The sequence below is a fragment of the Ovis aries genome, chromosome 1, assembly GCF_016772045.2.
Source record: "Ovis aries strain OAR_USU_Benz2616 breed Rambouillet chromosome 1, ARS-UI_Ramb_v3.0, whole genome shotgun sequence".
NCBI lineage: Eukaryota > Metazoa > Chordata > Mammalia > Artiodactyla > Bovidae > Ovis > Ovis aries.
The window spans coordinates 34,508,579-34,525,665 of record NC_056054.1 but is presented as its reverse complement, the minus strand read 5'-3'; the positions used below and the strand labels follow the sequence as shown (position 1 = coordinate 34,525,665).

Sequence of the window (17,087 nt, the reverse complement as noted above, 5' to 3'; positions counted from 1 at the left end):
TTTTTAATTGAAGTATAACTGATTTACAGTATTGTGTTAGTGTCAGGTATATAGCAAAGTGATTGTTATTTTTTCTAATTACATCCCACCATAGGTTATTATATATACAGGACTTCCCTGTAGCTTAGATGGTAAAGAATCTGCCTGCAATGTAGGAGACCTGGGTTTGATTCCTGAGTTGGGAAGATCCTCTGGAGAAGGGAATGGCAACCCACTTCAGTATTGTTGTCTGGAGAATCCCATGGACAGAAGAGCCCGGCGGGCTATAGTCTGTGGTCTAAGAGTCAGACAGGACTGAGCAACTAACATTATTACTATCAATTTATTATATGACATTGGATATAGTATCCTGTACTGTATAGTGTATCTTTGCTGCTTATCTATTTTATATAGTAGTTTTTATCTGTTAATCCCATATTGCTAATTTATCCTCTCCCTACCTTGCTAGCAATAAATTTGTCTTCTATATCTATGAGTCTGTTTCTATTTTGTATATAGATTGATCTGTGTTATTTTTTTAGATTCTACATAGAAGTGACATGATATAGTATTTGTTTTTCTCTTCTGACTTACTTCACTTAGTATAATATTTTCTAGGTTCCTCCATATTGCTGCAAATGGTGGTATTTCATTATATTTATAGCTGAGTAATATTCCATTGTAAATACATACCACATCTTCTTAATCCAGTCATCTATTGATGGGCATTTGTGTGGTTCCCGACAGTAAAGTGTCTGCCTACAATGGGGGAGACCCAGTTTCAATCCCTGGCTTGGGAAGATTCCCTGGAGAAGGAAATGGCAACCCACTACAATATTCCTGCCTGGAAAATCCCATGGATGGAGGAGCCTGGTAAGCTACAGTCCATGGGGTCGCAAAGAGTTGGACACGACTGAGCGACTTCACTTTTGCTTTCACTTTCATGTCTTAGCTATTATAAGTAGTGGTGTTATGAGGACTGGGGTCCATGTATCTTTCCAAATTAGAATTTTATTTTTATTTTCACATGGTAGCTCTATCTTTAGCTTTTTAAGAAACTTCCATACTGTTTTCCATAGTGGCTGCACCAAGTTACACTCTCACCAACATTGTAGGAGACTTCCCTTTTCTCCATACCCCTTCTATCATTTATTACTTGTAGATTTTTTTATGATTGCCATTCTGACCACAATGAAATTAGACCACTCCCCCACACCATAAACAAAAATAAACTTGAAATAGTGAAAAAACCTAAATGTAAGACATGACACCATAGAAATTCTCGAAGAGAACATAGATATTCTTTGAAATAAATTGTAGCAATATATTTTCTTAGATCAGTCTCTCAAGGCACAATAAATTAAAGCAAAACTAAATAATAGGACCCAATCAAACTGAAAAGCTTCTGCACAGCAAAGGAAACCATCAACAAAATGAAGAGACAACTTATAGAATGGGAAAAAATATTTGCAAATGATGAGACCAACAAGGAAGTGTATCTAAATTATACAAACAGCCCATACAACCATAAATAAACAACTCAATCAAAAAAATGGGCAGAAGACCTAAATAGGCATTTTTCCAAAGAAGACCATACAGATGACATGCAGATGCCCACAGAAGGGTTTTAATCAGGAAAGAGATGTAATCTTGTTTGCTTTAAAAGAAATCATTTAGGAGTTCTACTTCTTAAGTTGACTAGATAGCTCATATTATGCAAACAATTATAAATAACAATATAACAATTATAAATGCTTATCAATTACATTAAATGATTCTCTGAAGATATTAGAAAGTTACCAAACCAGGTAGAAACTGAAGAGGAATAGACACATGGGAGGAAAAAACAGCATTATATGTGTTTCTTGATTTTATAGATTTTTGCCAGAGAGCAGACCTCAATCAGTGCCATTTAGGACAGCTAATAATCAGATAGAAATACACAGTCCTCCTAGCTAAGAAATGAGAGGTTAGAGCTCAAGGCAACCATAACAAATAGAAAGTAAGAGATAAGGGAGATATCAGAAAGGAGATAGACATTAAAAGGGAGTTCAACACTATGACTATAAATGTTACCTTAGTCTCTGGATGATCTATGAATTACATAATATGCAGCCTAACTAAGGCTTAAAGAACTCAACAAAGATTTCAGTAGGTGCCCATTATAGGAGAGAAAAAACTTGGAGTTTGCATTCAGCCATTAAAGTACTTGCTTAAAAAAAAAGTACTCTTCAGAGAAACAAGTATAAGCCAGTGTCACTATATTACATCAATTAAAAAATTCAAGATATGAGTCAAAATTACTAGACACATGAAGAAACAGGAAAATGTAATCCTTACTTAAGAGAAAGGCCATTTAATGGACAATAGCCTTGAGATAACATAGATGTTAAAATTAAAAGGCAAGAATTTTAAACCCAGGAGTTTAACAATACTCAAGGATATAAAAGGATAACATTCTCATAACTAATAAACAGATAAGAAATGGCAAAGAAATGGAAACAATTATAACAAAAAGTAGAAATTCTAATATTGATAAATATAATAGCTGAAATAAATATTTAGCGGATAGGCCTGATAGCTGATTGGAAATTGCAGACAGAAGAGACAATGAACTTGATAAAAGACCAATAGAGAGTGTCTAATTGAGAGAGAAGAAGAGAAAGACAGAGAGAAAAACTAGGGGGAGGGAAAAACCGCAGAATCCCTCAGGTGGGGCTATGAGACAATAGCCAAAGGTCTTCAATATGTATAATGGAGTCACAGTATGAGGAATACGAGCAGACAGGTAGAAAAGATATGTACATATGTAAATGCTAAAGATTTCTCAAACTTGGTTCAGTTCAGTCGCTCAGTCGTGTCCGACTCTTTGCGACCCCATGAATTGCAGCACGCCAGGCCTCCCTGTCCATCATCATCTCCCAGAGTTCACTCAGACTCGTGTCCATTGAGTTGGTGATGCCATCCAGCCATCTATTCCTTTGTCGTTCCCTTCTCCTCCTGCCCCCAATCCCTCCCAGCATCAGAGTCTTTTCCAATGAGTCAACTCTTCGCATGAGGTGGCCAAAGTACTGGAGTTTCAGCTTTAGCATCATTCCTTCCAAAGAAATCCCAGGACTGATCTCCTTTAGAATGGACTGGTTGGATCTCCTTGCAGTCCAAGGGACTCTCAAGAGTCTTCTCCAACACCACAGTTCAAAAGCATAAATTCTTCAGTGCTCATATTTCTTCACCGGAGAATGCAATGGCAACCCACTCCAGTGCTCTTGCCTGGCAAATCCCATGGACAGAGGGGCCTGGTCGGCTGCAGTCCATGGGGTCGCTAGGAGTAGGACACGACTGAGTGACTTCACTTTCACTTTTCACTTTCATGCATTGGAGAAGGAAATGGCAACCCACTCCAGTGTTCTTGCCTGGAGAATCCCAGGGATGGGGGAGCCTGGTGGGCTGCTGTCTATGGGGTCGCACAGAGTCGGATACGACTGAAGCAACTTAGCAGCAGGAGCAGCAGCATCTTTCTTCACAGTCCAACTCTCACATCCATACCTGACTACTGGGAAAACCATAGGCTTGACTAGACAGACCTTTGCTGGCAAAGTAATGTCTCTGCTTTTGAATATGTTGTCTACGTTGGTCATAACTTCTTCCAAGGAGTAAGCATCTTTTAATTTCATGGCTGCAGTCACCATTTGCAGTGATTTTGGAGCCCAAAAAATAAAGTCTGACACTGTTTCCACTGTTTCCCCATCTATTTCCCATGAAGTGATGGGACCAGATGCCATGATCTTCGTTTTCTGAATGTTGAGATTTAGGCCAACTTTTTCGCTCTCCTCTTTCACTTTCATCAAGAGGCTTTTTATTTCCTCTTCACTTTCTGCCATAAGGGTGGTGTCATCTGCATATCTGAGGTTATTGATATTTCTCTCCGCAATCTTGATTCCAGCTTGTGCTTCTTCCAGCCCATGGTAAAAGACAGCAATTTACACATTCAAGTATAGCAAATCTTGGAGAAGGATAAATTCCTCAAACCCCACGTATGTGCACACCATCATAAAAACTAAGATCAGGAGGGAAATCTTAAAAGTAGCTAGAGAAAAAGGATATAATGTATGAAGGGGAAGAACAAAATACATGATGGTTGACTTCTCGTAAGAAACAATGGTGCCAGAATGCAATATATTGACATATTTAACTGGTGAAAGGAAGAAACAAGAAGAAAACTACGAAGGTATTTTTGTTGTTGTTTCAGCAATAGACCTGTAAGAACCAAAGGAATGCTAAAGAGAGTTCCTCAGAGTGAAGGGAAATACTGATGGAAGCTAAATTTTTTCATAAAGAAATTAAAAATAAATGATGGAAATTATAACTATGTAGGTAAACACAAAAGATTATGCTTTGTTTCTCAGAAATTCTTTGAAATACATCTGACTGTTATGGACTAAATGGTATCCTTTAAAAATTCAGATGTTGAAGTCCAACCCCCAGTAAGACTGTGTTTAGAGATGGAGACATTATGGAGGTAATTAAAGTTAAATGAGGTCATAAGGGTGGGGCTCTAATCTAATAGTATTGTTGTCCTTATAAGAAGAGGGAGGGACACCAGAGCTTGCTCTCTAAGTCATACACCTAGCAAAGGCCATGTGAGGGATACAGTGAAAATACAGCCGTTGTGCAGGCCAGTAAGAGAGTTCTCACCAGAAACCAAACTTGCCAGCATAAAGAGCACCTTGATACAAAAGTGTAAGAAAGTAAATGTCTACTGTTTAATCCACCACGTCTGTGCATTTTGTTATGGCATTCCAAGCAGACTGGGTTAACGTGAACAGTACAACAACTACAGTTCTGTTGAGTATACAGCTTTGTAGATACCACACAACTACAACATAAAGAGCTGGGGCAACTAGTAAATGGAACTATAGAGCTGAATGCTTTTTGAATTTTACACGAAGTTACACAGTATGCAATCTAAGTAGACTGAAAAGTTTAGAATGTTTACTATAATTCCTAAAAAAGGCATTTAAAAAGAATGGAAAAATGCCTACAAACCAGTAGAAAAATGAAACCTTCAAAACTGGAAAATATTCAGTCTAATAAAGGACAAAAATGAGCGATGGAGAGAGCAAAAAACAAAAGTGACCACAGAAAGCAGAGTAAAATAGAAGGCTAAATCTGAGTATATCCATCTTTACATTAAATGCTGATAGCTTAAACACGCCAAGAAAAACCAGAGGTTATAAAACAAGACAGGAAAGCAAGACCTAATTACATGCTGTGTACAAACGATGTGCCTTACATGGTCCAGAACTCAGACAATGGTGGTTTGGCCGGTGGTGCTGGGAGTGAAGGTAAAGAAAAACAGCCAGATTGGTGATATACATTTTGGAGGTAGAAACAAGAAGGTTTTCTGATGAATTGGCCGTGGGCAGAGAGGGAAAAAAGAGAGGTAAGTACAAATCCTAATTTTCTGGCTTTAATAAGGATATAAACAATGGTGTACTTTACCAAGATGAAGACAAACAATGGAGGATCATAGTGAGTTTATCAGTTACTATAGTCAGAAAACGGACTAATCCCTGACTCCTTCTGCCCTCTACCTCCTTGATACTTAATCCACTGTCTCCATTATTAGAAAAATTATCCTTCAAAACCCCTCTCCTTTCTCTTTCTTCACACTTCACTTTCAATCCAGCAGGAAATACTTTTGCTTCTACCTTCAAAACATATCCCAAATCTGGGCGCTTTTCACTAAGCCCACGGCCATCATTCTCACCTCTCATTTGGCCTACTCCAAGAGCTTCTTTCTGGTCTTCCTGCTTCTACTTCCCCTACTCCCATCCACAGTTTATTCCCAACATAGCAGGCGGCAGCCAGAAGATACTTTAAAGACCTAAGTCATAGCATATCTCTCTTGTGTTCATCATTCTTCAATGACATCCCATTTTACAAGGTAAAAGCCAAAATCCTTACAGTGGCCAAAATACAGCCTCCATTACATCTCTGACTGTATTCTCTATAGTTCTCATCTGGTTCACTCTGCCCCATTCCTGTGGGCTTCTTGCTATTCCTGTATTATGCCAGGTAACCAACCCCCTCAGGATCTTTGCACTGGTTTTCCCTTGGCCTGATATGTTCTTCTCCCAGGTTTCCAAATGGCTAAGTGAAAGTGAAAGTTGCTCAGTCGTGTCCGACTCTTTGTGACCCCATGGACTACACAGTCCATGGAATTCTCTAGGCCAGAATACTGGAGTGAGTAGCCTTTCCCTTCTCCAGGATATCTTCCCAACCCAGGGACTGAACACACCAAATAGCTAACTCCCTTCCAAACCATATTTGTTAGATGTCACTTCAATGAGGCTTATTCTGACCATCTATTTAAAACTGCAAAGTCAACTCCCAAGTTGACTTCCTCTATGTTTTACAACTTATATCATAAAATAAAACTTACTTATCATTTTATTGTATATTATCTGTCTCCTGTTGTTAGAATGTAAGCTTGACAAGGGGACAGATTTTCAGAGGAGGGGCAGAAGGGGTTGTTTTACTTATTGCCTTTTTCTTACTTATAACAGTGCCTTGAAAACAGTAGGCACTCAATAAATACTGACTGTATAAATAAACATCACTCAAGTTTAGACTTTACAGATAACAAGAGAGACAGAGTCATCTCTATGCTTTAGAAAGATTGTTTTAGCTGCAATCTTTAGAGAGGGTAATGTGATTAAATGCGTCCCCCTACCCCCGCCCCCCAATTCATACTTGCAATCTTAACCACAATGTCATGGTATTGGGAGGTGAGACCTCTGGGAGGTGGTTAGGTCATGAGGGTAGAGGCCTAATGAATGGGATTAGTGCCCTTATAAAGATCTGAAGAAACCAGAGTTCTCCTTTTCTACCAGGTAAAGATGCAAGGAAAAGACAGCCTTCTGCAACCCAGAAGAGGGCCCTCACCAGACCCCAACCATGCTGCTACCTTGATCTTGGGCTTCCAGTGTCCAGAACTATGAGAAATAAATTTCTGTTGTTTATAAGCCACTTGGTCCATGGAACTTTTTTTTTAATAGCAGCCCAAACTAATACACAAGGGCTAAAGGGGGAAAGATTAGAACTGAGAAGGTAATTAGGAAGCTGAGCAGGATCCAGAGGGATGTAAAAAAAAAAAAAAAAAGTGAAGGCCTGGGCAGGAGGAGGGAACAGAGAAGCATCTGTTTATGCAGAGCTGGTCTTTGTATCCATGAAGTCGTTCTAATTAGCTAATGTGAGATGCTTGGCATGAAACACACCTACCTCTATATACCTAGATCCTGCCAACACTGATTCATACACGTTTCTCTTTCATGACCTCACGAAGTCTACTAACTGTATGTGTTTTAATACACTTGAAAAGAAAAGTCACACTAGCCGATAAAATAATTGCTTCTCAAGGAAGTACACAAGAGAACTGTAAGAAAAATTCAGAAAGGCAGCTCTGCAAAAGCCAAGTCCACTTCTGGAAAAATCTGGGGCTTCCAGTAGATGACTTAGGTTTGAATCAAGGCTGTCCCCACCTACAGCTGTTAGACCTTGTTCAAGTTACCTCACTGTTCTGAGCCTATTTTGTCACTAGTAAAAATTATAAAACTGATCACACAGACATGCTGTGAAGATCAGATAAAATCCTGAATCTTCACGAGGGCCTGAATGTGCTTAGCATAGAACAGATTCTTCCAGTCGGCTGTAGGGGTAGTGCAATTTACTTTTATGGGCTACAATAAATTATAATTACCAGTTCTGTATCCAACTTTCCCATTAGATGATAAGCTACTAGAGGACAGGAATCATGTGACCATGTCCTTGCCTGGGCCAGAGTAATCTCTCAGGAAATCTCTGTAACAAGAAGGAAAGAGTGACTAAATGAAGTCACAGGTAGTGACATCACTATCTCTGTAAGCTTATCTCTGTAAGCTGTGTACACTCTAAGCTCTTCATGTTGCTGTTGTTCAGTGGCTAAGTCCTGTCTGACTCTTTGTGACCCCATGGACTGCAGTGTACCAGGCTCCTCTGTCCTCCACTATCTCTTGCAGTTTATTCAAATTCATGTCCATTGAGTCAATGATGCTACTTAACCACCTCATCCTCCGCTGCTCCTCCTTTTGCCTTCACTATTTCCCAGCATCAGGGTCTTTTCCCATTGTGTCAGCTCTTCACATCAGGTAGCCAAAGTAGTGGAGCTTCAGCTTCAGTATAAATCCTTCTGTTAGGTAGTTAGAATAGGAAAAGGGAGTCCAGAAGGGCAGTGGCTAAAAGACAAGGAAGGGAGAAGCCCGTGAAAATAGAACAAAGGAAGGTCTGAGGACGGGAGTGAGGACCTCAGGCAGAACAGACAGCACTCCTGGCTGGCCGAGTTTACAAAGGGCAGGCCCAGGCGGAGGAGAAAAAAACAGATAAAAGAGGAGCCAAAGGGCCGGAGGTCTTTCTCTTCTCTTCACGTCTTTTGGGTCGGCATGCCCTCACGCCTCGAGGATGTATTCTCCTTTATTTTCTAAATAAAGCTGAGTTGTAATACAGAGCTGGTCCATCTGACAGCTGTAACACTGGTCTATCCAAGGGCTGTAATGCTGGTCTGCTGCTTCAAATTTTTGTTGGGACGAGACAGAACTGAGGAAATTACACACTCCCCTAAAACTTCCAGTGAATATTCATGGTTCATTTCCTTTAGGATTGACTGATTTGATCTCCATGCTGTCCAAGGGACTCTCAAGAATCTTCTCCAGCACCACCATTTAAAGCATCAGTTCTTTGGCACTGAGCCTTCTTTATGGCTCAGCTCTCACTTCTGTGCATGACGACCGGAAAACCATCAGTTCAGTTCAGTCCAGTTCAGCCGCTCAGTCATGTCCGACTCTGCAACCCCATGAATTACAGCACGCCAGGCCTCCCTGTCCATCACCAACTCCTGGAGTTCACTCAGACTCACATCCATCGAGTCAGTGATGCCATCCAGCCATCTCATTCTCGGTTGTCCCCTTCTCCTCCTGCCCCCTATCTCTTCCAGCATTAGAGTCTTTTCCAATGAGTCAACTCTTCTCATGAGGTGTCCAAAGTACTGGAGCTTCAGCTTTAGCATCATTCCTTCCAGAGAAATCCCAGGGTTGATTCCTTCAGAATGGACTGGTTGGATCTCCTTGCAGTCCAAGGGACTCTCAAGAGTCTTCTCCAACACCACAGTTCAAAAGCATCAATTCTTCGGCGCTCTACCTTCTTCACAGTCCAACTCTCACATCCATACGTGACCACTGGAAAAACCATAGCCTTGACTAGCTGGACCTTAGTCGGCAAAGTAATGTCTCTACTTTGGAATATACTATCTAGGTTGGTCATCACTTTTCTTCCAAGGAGTAAGCGTCTTTTAATTTCATGGCTGCAATCACCATCTGCAGTGATTTTGGAGCCCAAAAAGATAAAGTCTGACACTGATACTGTTTCCACTGTTTCCCATCTATTTCCCATGAAGTGATGGGACCAGATGCCATGATCTTCGTTTTCTGAATGTTGAGCTTCAAGCCAACTTTTTCACTCTCCTCTCTCACTTTAATAAAGAGGCTTTTTAGTTCCTTTTCACTTTCTGCCATAAGGGTGGTGTCATCTGCACATCTGAGGTTATTGATATTTCTCCTGGCAATCTTGATCCCAGCTTGTGCTTCCTCCAGCCCAGCATTTCTCATGATGTACTCTGCCTATAAGGTAAATAAGCAGGGTGACAATATACAGCCTTGACGTACTCCTTTTCCTATTTGGAACCAGTCTGTTGTTCCATGTCCAGTTCTAACTGTTGCTTCCTGACCTGCATACAGATTTCTCAGGAGGCAGGTTAGATGGTCTGGTATTCCCATCTCTTTCAGAATTTTCCACAGTTTATTGTTATCCACACAGTCAAAGGCTTTGGCATAGTCAATAAAGCAGAGATGTTTTTCTGGAACTCTCTTCCATGATCCAGCGGATGTTGGCAATTTGATCTCTGGTTCCTCTGCCTTTTCTAAAACCACCTTGAACATCAGGGAGTTCACGGTTCAGGTATTCTGAAGCCTGGCTTGGAGAATTTTGATTATTACTTTACTAGCATGTGAGATGAGTGCAATTGTGCGGTAGTTTGAGCATTCTTTTGTATTGCCTTTCTTTGGAATTGGAATGAAAACTGACCTTTTCCAGACCTGTGGCCACTGCTGAGTTTTCCAAATTTGCTGGCATATTGAGTGCAGCACTTTCACAGCATCATCTTTCAGGATTTGAAACAGTTCAACTGGAATTCTATCACCTTCACTAGCTTTGTTTGTAGTGATGCTTAACCGTAGCTTTGACCATATGAATCTTTGTTGGCAAAGTGATATCTCTGCTTTTTAATACGCTATCTAGGTTTGCTCTAGCTTTCCTTCCAAGGGGCAAGGTTTTTTTAATCTTATGGTTTCAGTCACCATCCACGGTGATTTCAGAACCCAGGAAAACCAAATCTGTCACTGCTTCCACTTTTTCCCCTTCTATTTGCCATGAAGTGATGGGACCGGATGCCAAGATCTTAGCTTTTTTAATGCTGAATTACAAGTCAGCCTTTTCACTCTCCTCTTTCACCCTCACCAAAAAGCTCTTGATGATGTTCCTCTTCACTTTCTGCCACTAGAGTGGTATCATCTGCATATCTGAGGTTGTTGATATTTCTCTGGGCAATCTTGATTCCAGCTTGTGATTCCCCCAGCCCAACATTTTGCATGATGTACTCTGAATACACCCAGTTATGGAGGACTGACTGAGCCCCTGAGGCAAGCCCCAGGCTGAAGGGCATTGGTGATAAAGGAGGAAGCAGATAAGCACTCACAATGCACAAATCCTAAACTCCAAGCAAGCAGCAGCTCACATAACCCTGTGGCTCAAGTTTATAAAGTTAAATTCTGACTTCAATCAATTGAATGTTAACTCCCATCAAGCCCTAGTGTCCCAGAAAGCCAGTGCACCACAGGGGCAGCTTAGGAATCTGTCCTAGTCTCTTTTACCCAGTACCTGCCCCAATAAAAATGACTTCAAGTAAGACAGAGAAGACAGCTTGGAGAGAAGGATGGCTGAGGTCCAGTTGGAAATAAGCTTCAGCATCTGGACGCAGTGACTGCATGGGCTGGTATTCTGTGGAAAAAATCTGGGCAAAAAACGATGGTTTTGCACAGCTATTCTGGAAAGAGTATCGACAAGCACGAGACAGTCTTTGATGGGTGTTTGGTGAGCTGAAATAAATCATCCATGGGAACGGGGTATGTGCCCTTCTAAGAGGAAATAAATATCGGCTGCACAAGTTTGAAATGAGTGGAAAACAAGCCCAAATCTCAGGCAGATGAAACTGCAAGGACTTCAGAGCCAGAAAAGATCCTATCCTATTTTTTTTTTCTTCATCCTGAAGTTAACCAGATGGAGACTTTTTTTTTAAGTACCAATCTATTCATATACTTGGAATGAAAGATTTTGCTTTGTGATGGAAGATCTGTATTTAATTGCAAAAATAAGACAAAATATCTTTTTTTTTCCCAAATCTAGAGTTCAGATAAATTTTATTTCTTTTTCCCCCTCTCTCCTTTACTTCCCTTTTCTTCTTCTGTCTCTTCTCTTCCACTTTAGATGATAAATTTATGACTGCATGTTTGTAATGCATTCTGGACAGTGTAATAATAGAGCAGACTCTTATAGACAAAGTATATGAGAGGAGGTGTACCTATGAAACACAGAAAAAAAGAGATGTAACTTCCTCTTATCGTGTTCTGTACAATGACAATATGCTGAAAAACCAGTGATAAGAATTCACAAAACATGAACCAGAATAAGTACACAGATAGGAAAGATAAGCGGCAAAGGAATCAGTAAAAAGGCCATTGACAGGGCATCAGGAAACTCTCCAGGCTGTGCTTGAGACCCTGAGCTTCAGTTCCGCATCTGTAAAATATGGATAACTGTACCTAACCTGTAGGGGTTCCGAGAGGATTAAATAAAATAGTACATGAAAGGCTCTTGGAATAGAGACTAAATAAGTCTTCAAAATAAATATTAGGCATTGTGATTATTATGACTATCACTCAAGGATTAACAAGATTATTTATATATAAATCTTTCCATGGGAAAATACACTCAATAAGGTACAATTATTGTTGCTATTATTATTATCATCATCATTGCTATTCTTTTTATATCTCTATTTTCTAGTTTGCTTTGGCCTCTTTGAACTGATGCTTTATTGGATAGTCTGTTTCTTTCTTGATTCAGATTTTGCTCCATTTTGCTAGCTTCTGGACTTCCTTAGATTTTGCTTTCTGTAACACATGGGTCAATCATGCTCCATCCTGAGGTCCAATGAAACTATATACACAGAATTATCCAAAGAAGAACTCTACATGCAGCTTTATTGATGGTGCAAAATCAACTAACTAGATAAAGGCCAACAGTTCCCATGATTCTTTTCAGAAACCATAGTGGACTCTTATGAAGATTTTGTTAATGGTCAGAAAAGAGTCACTCTTTAATATTTAATTTCAGGCTCAGGAAGTAGGCATAACCAATTCTTGTCCACCAAAAGATGTCATAATGTTTGGGCAAAGATGGCTTATATCCATAGCAACGGAACAAACTCTAAGCCAAATACTAGGAAAAGCATTTCTTAACTGACACAGATGTTCAACTGTTATACTAAATCTCTGAAAACCTGTTGATGGACAGCTTCATGGACAATGCATCCTGCAAAAAGAGTTAGTTGAATGAATCACTATTTTTGTTATAAAAGTCTCTAGGTTGTGTCTGCTATGAATTCTGAGTCTTCCAAGGTAATTATACCATAATATGGGCTTGTAAAGGTGTTTGTTTCAGTAATGGGTTTTCTTTGTGTCTCAGAAAGGAAGTGGATATTTAAGTTGAAAAGTTGTGTAAATACACGACACTACGTTTAAATAGGAGATCATCAAGTTCCAACCCCACTGCACCTTTGGCACAGAGTGATGTCTTCTTCTCAACTTTTCTATTGAGAACAATCAAATGTTATTTAATTAATACTTCCCTACCAGACAATGAGCTCCTTAAACCTGGGACTGTTAGGGGACTAATTCATATATCTTTAGAGCCCGGCACAAGAGTGGAGGCACACAACTGGCTCTTTGAATCTAGGCATTCACCTATGCCTCCATCAGCTTTGAGAGAGAACGCAAGGCATCTAAGAATAAAATACAAACACATCGAGAAATGGAAATTAATGGTCCTTTGTACCCACATTCAGCTTAGGAGCAGACCGCTTCTGATTTGGCTGAACATTCAGAAGAGCTGGAGAGGAGCAGACCATAAACAGACGATTTCAATACAACATAGTAAATGTGAGGTTGGGTAGCTGAGGCTGGGTCTCATTTTCTCTTGCTTTTCCACAGTTAATCCCTCAAAGGTCTGCTGACCTCTCGACCTCAATTCTCAGTCATTATTGCCACTGTCCCCATTCAAGCTCTCATGGCTTTTTGTCAGTGGGTCAATCTATTGAAGCTAGTCTCTTTTCATTGGGCTATGTACGCCTAGGCCTTCTTCCTGATGGCTACTAGCCAGTTTTATAACAGAGATCTGACAACATCCATCCCTCTTCCAATCTTTTACCTGCTCCTCTTGGTCTACTACCTAAAGTCCAACTCCTTAGAATGTTTTGCAGGGACTTCTTCTGTGGGGTCCCTGACCAGCTCTTCCAATTTTACTGCAAGCCATTTTTCTAAGAACAGTTTATGCCACAACTGAAAGTTTGCAATTATCCTCAAATATGCCTCGTTATTTTTTCACTCAGATAACTGCGTCTATGCCAGTTCTACTACCTAGAAAATATCCCTGCCTTTCTTTGTCTGGTTGGTCCCTATTTATTATCAAAGCTCAGCACAAATACTGTCTCCACTGCTAAGAATTTCTTAATCTAGCTTTGTTCCAGCTCTGTGTCTTATACTTCAGGTATAGTATACATCTCATTTTTATTGATCTTCTGTCTTCCCTATGAGATGACCCCATGAATTCAACACATTTTCTCTAAGCAGCTTTTATGAACCAGGCACTGGGCTGGATACAAAAAGTACAATATGGCCCATACTTTTAAAGAGCTCCTGCATGTAAGTCACTTTAGTCATATCTGACTCTTTGCAACTCTATGGACTGTAGCCCACTAGGCTCCTCTGTCCATGGGATTTTCCAGGCAATGATACTGGAGTGGGTTGCCATGCCCCTTCTCCAGGGGATCTTCCTGACCCAAGGATTGCACGGGGCCGGAAACAAAGAGATGTATGATATGGTCCATGCCTTTAAAGAGCTCCTAGATTTCTGGAAAAGACAGATTATCTCAGAATTTGCTAAGAACTGAAGTTATATCTTAAAGATCAAGTAAAACTAGCAAGTGACAAAGAACTTTCCAAGCAGAGCTTATACCAAGACACAGAGGAGTCGAATAACATCAGCCATGGGGAAGCTGTGAGTAGGGCAATCCAGCCGTAGTGACAAGTACACATGCCAGACTGGAAGGGATAGACCACAAGGGGAATGATGTGCCCAGAAAACTATCTGAACTATGCCCCCAGGGCTATGAGGAACCAGTGAAGGATGCTGGCTAGAGATGAACACAGTCCTTTTCACACAGTAGAATATCACTCTTGTTGCCATGAGAAAAATGGGTTGTTATGTGAAAAGAAAGCTAGGTGAGAAGATCGGTTAGTCATCAATGCCTGGACCAACATTTATTTCTTTGGCAAACACAGGCTGCATATGCTCCATATGTGAGGTTGTATGCTAAGGAAAAGTTAATTCTGATTTAAGAGTCTGCAAATCTTTCAGATACTGGGTATAAAGAATATGACAAAATGGACTAGTCAAGGGTGGAAAAACATTAAAGACCATAGGAAGAAAGTGTCAACTTACCAGTTTTCCAGTAACGCTCTGACCACCTTCATTCAGCCAGAACCCAGGGACCATGGCTGAGAAATAAGGGCCCCAGACACCTGGTACAAAGATTGGGTTTTTGCTGATCTGGAAAGAAAGGGGCAAAGTATGTGAAAATATTGACCCTCAAGGCTAGAAGCAGTCTTATCTTCCTCCCATGTGAGGTCCCTCTGACCATGGAATTCAGCTTCTTGCTAAATACCTTTGATGGTGGGGAAGTCACTCCTGCCAAAGGATGGGCCTGGCTTCTTCTTTAAGAACCTTTCTGATAAACTCATCCAGGTGTCAAGGTAGCCAAAGAGATCATTTTGGAAAGAAACTGATGTGACAGTCTTTGGCTGGCTCCCTCTCTGTAGTGAACTGACTGCAGTCGTGGTCCCCATTTTCTAGCCCTCTCTGCATCCACCTGCTCTGTGATGTGACTTCGTAGCCCCTGTCATTGAGAGGTGGGATCCCCATCCTTTGAGTCTGGATCAACTTTGTCACTTGATCTGGCCAACAGAATGGAGCAGAAGTGACACTGTGCACCAGCTTTCAGGCCAAAACCTTAAGAACTGTGTGCCCCTGTTCTTCCTCCTCTCCCTCTGCCAGAGTACATGCCCCAGTGAGCCTTCTGGACAGATATGCAGAAAGCTGAGTCAGTCCAGTTGTCACACGTGATGATTCAGATACATGAGACAGCCAAAATCGGATCAGCAAATCCTTTTAGTCAACCAGCAGCTGGCAAGCCTGGATCACCAGAATCACTCAGCCAACTGATAAGACTTGTGAACAAAAATACACGTCCTGTTGTGTGTCATGAGGATCTTATGTTTGTTTCCCACCTAACATATTTAAGGCAAGAGATACATCCCCTTACTTCTACAAACATTTATTAGACACCCAATAGCATACTTGGAGAAGGCAATGGCACCCCACTCCAGTACTCTTGCCTGGAAAATCCCATGGACGGAGGAGCCTGGTGGGCTATAGCCCAAGGGGTCGCGAAGAGTCAGACACAACTGAGCGACTTCACTTTCACTTTTCACTTTCATGCACTGGAGAAGGAAATGGCAACCCACTCCACTGCTCTTGCCTGGAGAATCCTAGGGACGGGGGACCCTGGTGGGCTGCCGTCTATGGGGTTGCACAGAGTCGGACACGACTGAAGCGACTTAGCAGCAGCAGCAGATAAGTAAACAGTCAAATAGAAAAGTGTGATCCATGGGATGGTAAAGACCAAGCACGGAATGCTGTGGAGGGGCACATCAGGTAAGGAATGAAGTGGTCCAGACTGTGGCTTCTTAGAGAATGAGACATACACTTAGACTAGTAAGATTAAGCAAGATGAAAGGAGAACAGGCATTCCAGGTCAAGGGGATAGCTTGAACAAAGCCATGTAGGTGAGACAGATGCTCTTGGTTTTCAAGATACGACAATGTCCTTTTGTAGCAGAACATGGAAGTCCATTAGGTGTTAGGAAAGTACATCAAGGGATGAGACAGGATAGGCAGGGATGGACCACATGTTTACTGATCTGGAAAGGCATTAGCTTCTCATCCACCCAGTGGGGATGAATGCTGAAGTGATATTGTGGTTGCGGGAGGGTGTATGAGAAGGTAAGGATGAAAAGGGAGTTAGGTACATTGGGTCTACTCCTGAGTGTCCTGAAGCTGGGCAGAGAATGTATGCATTCATTTACTCTACAAATATTTATTCAGCTCTTACTGTGCCAGGCCCTAGGGATACAGAAGTGAACTGAATATATCTATAATTTCTGCCCTCATGGAGTTTATAGTACAGAACTTCAGCATATGGATAAACCTTCTAACTATTCTGGTTCTCTTTTCATTAAATGAGTGAAATCAGTCAAATCAGTAGGAGTTCCAATCCCCAAAAAGGAAGGGGGTGAGGGAAGGCAGGAGACTATACAATGTCATAAACTTTAAATTTTGTCAAATAAAAATAGTTTATAAAAAGGGTAAATTTAACACCTAATCTCAGGGGTAAAGAGCTTTTTCGGTTTTTCTTCCCTGCAAGGAAAGACCATTTAACTTTGATACATTCACTCATTTCTTGACGGGTTCAGCAGATGTTTCCTGAGTTCCTGTTGTGATCCAGGCACTGAAAGTAAACGTACAGAAAAGAGCATAGTCTCCACCTTCATGGAACTGCTCTCT

General features: G+C 40.9%; 1 protein-coding gene across 18 annotated transcripts in view; it reads right to left on the bottom strand.

Annotated features, from left to right (window-relative positions):
* The window catches only part of FGGY (FGGY carbohydrate kinase domain containing), a 625,499-nt gene that overhangs the window by 146,768 nt on the left and 461,644 nt on the right, over positions 1-17,087 (bottom strand). For 14 of the 18 annotated variants that reach the window (XM_012158173.5, XM_042248740.2, XM_012158100.5 and 11 more), the window contains one exon: positions 14,908-15,015. The exons of the other annotated variants lie outside the window; for them this stretch is intronic. In XM_012158173.5, the coding sequence (XP_012013563.3) occupies positions 14,908-15,015 (108 nt within the window). The remainder of the gene's footprint in view (positions 1-14,907; positions 15,016-17,087) is intronic. 18 annotated transcript variants of the gene reach the window in all.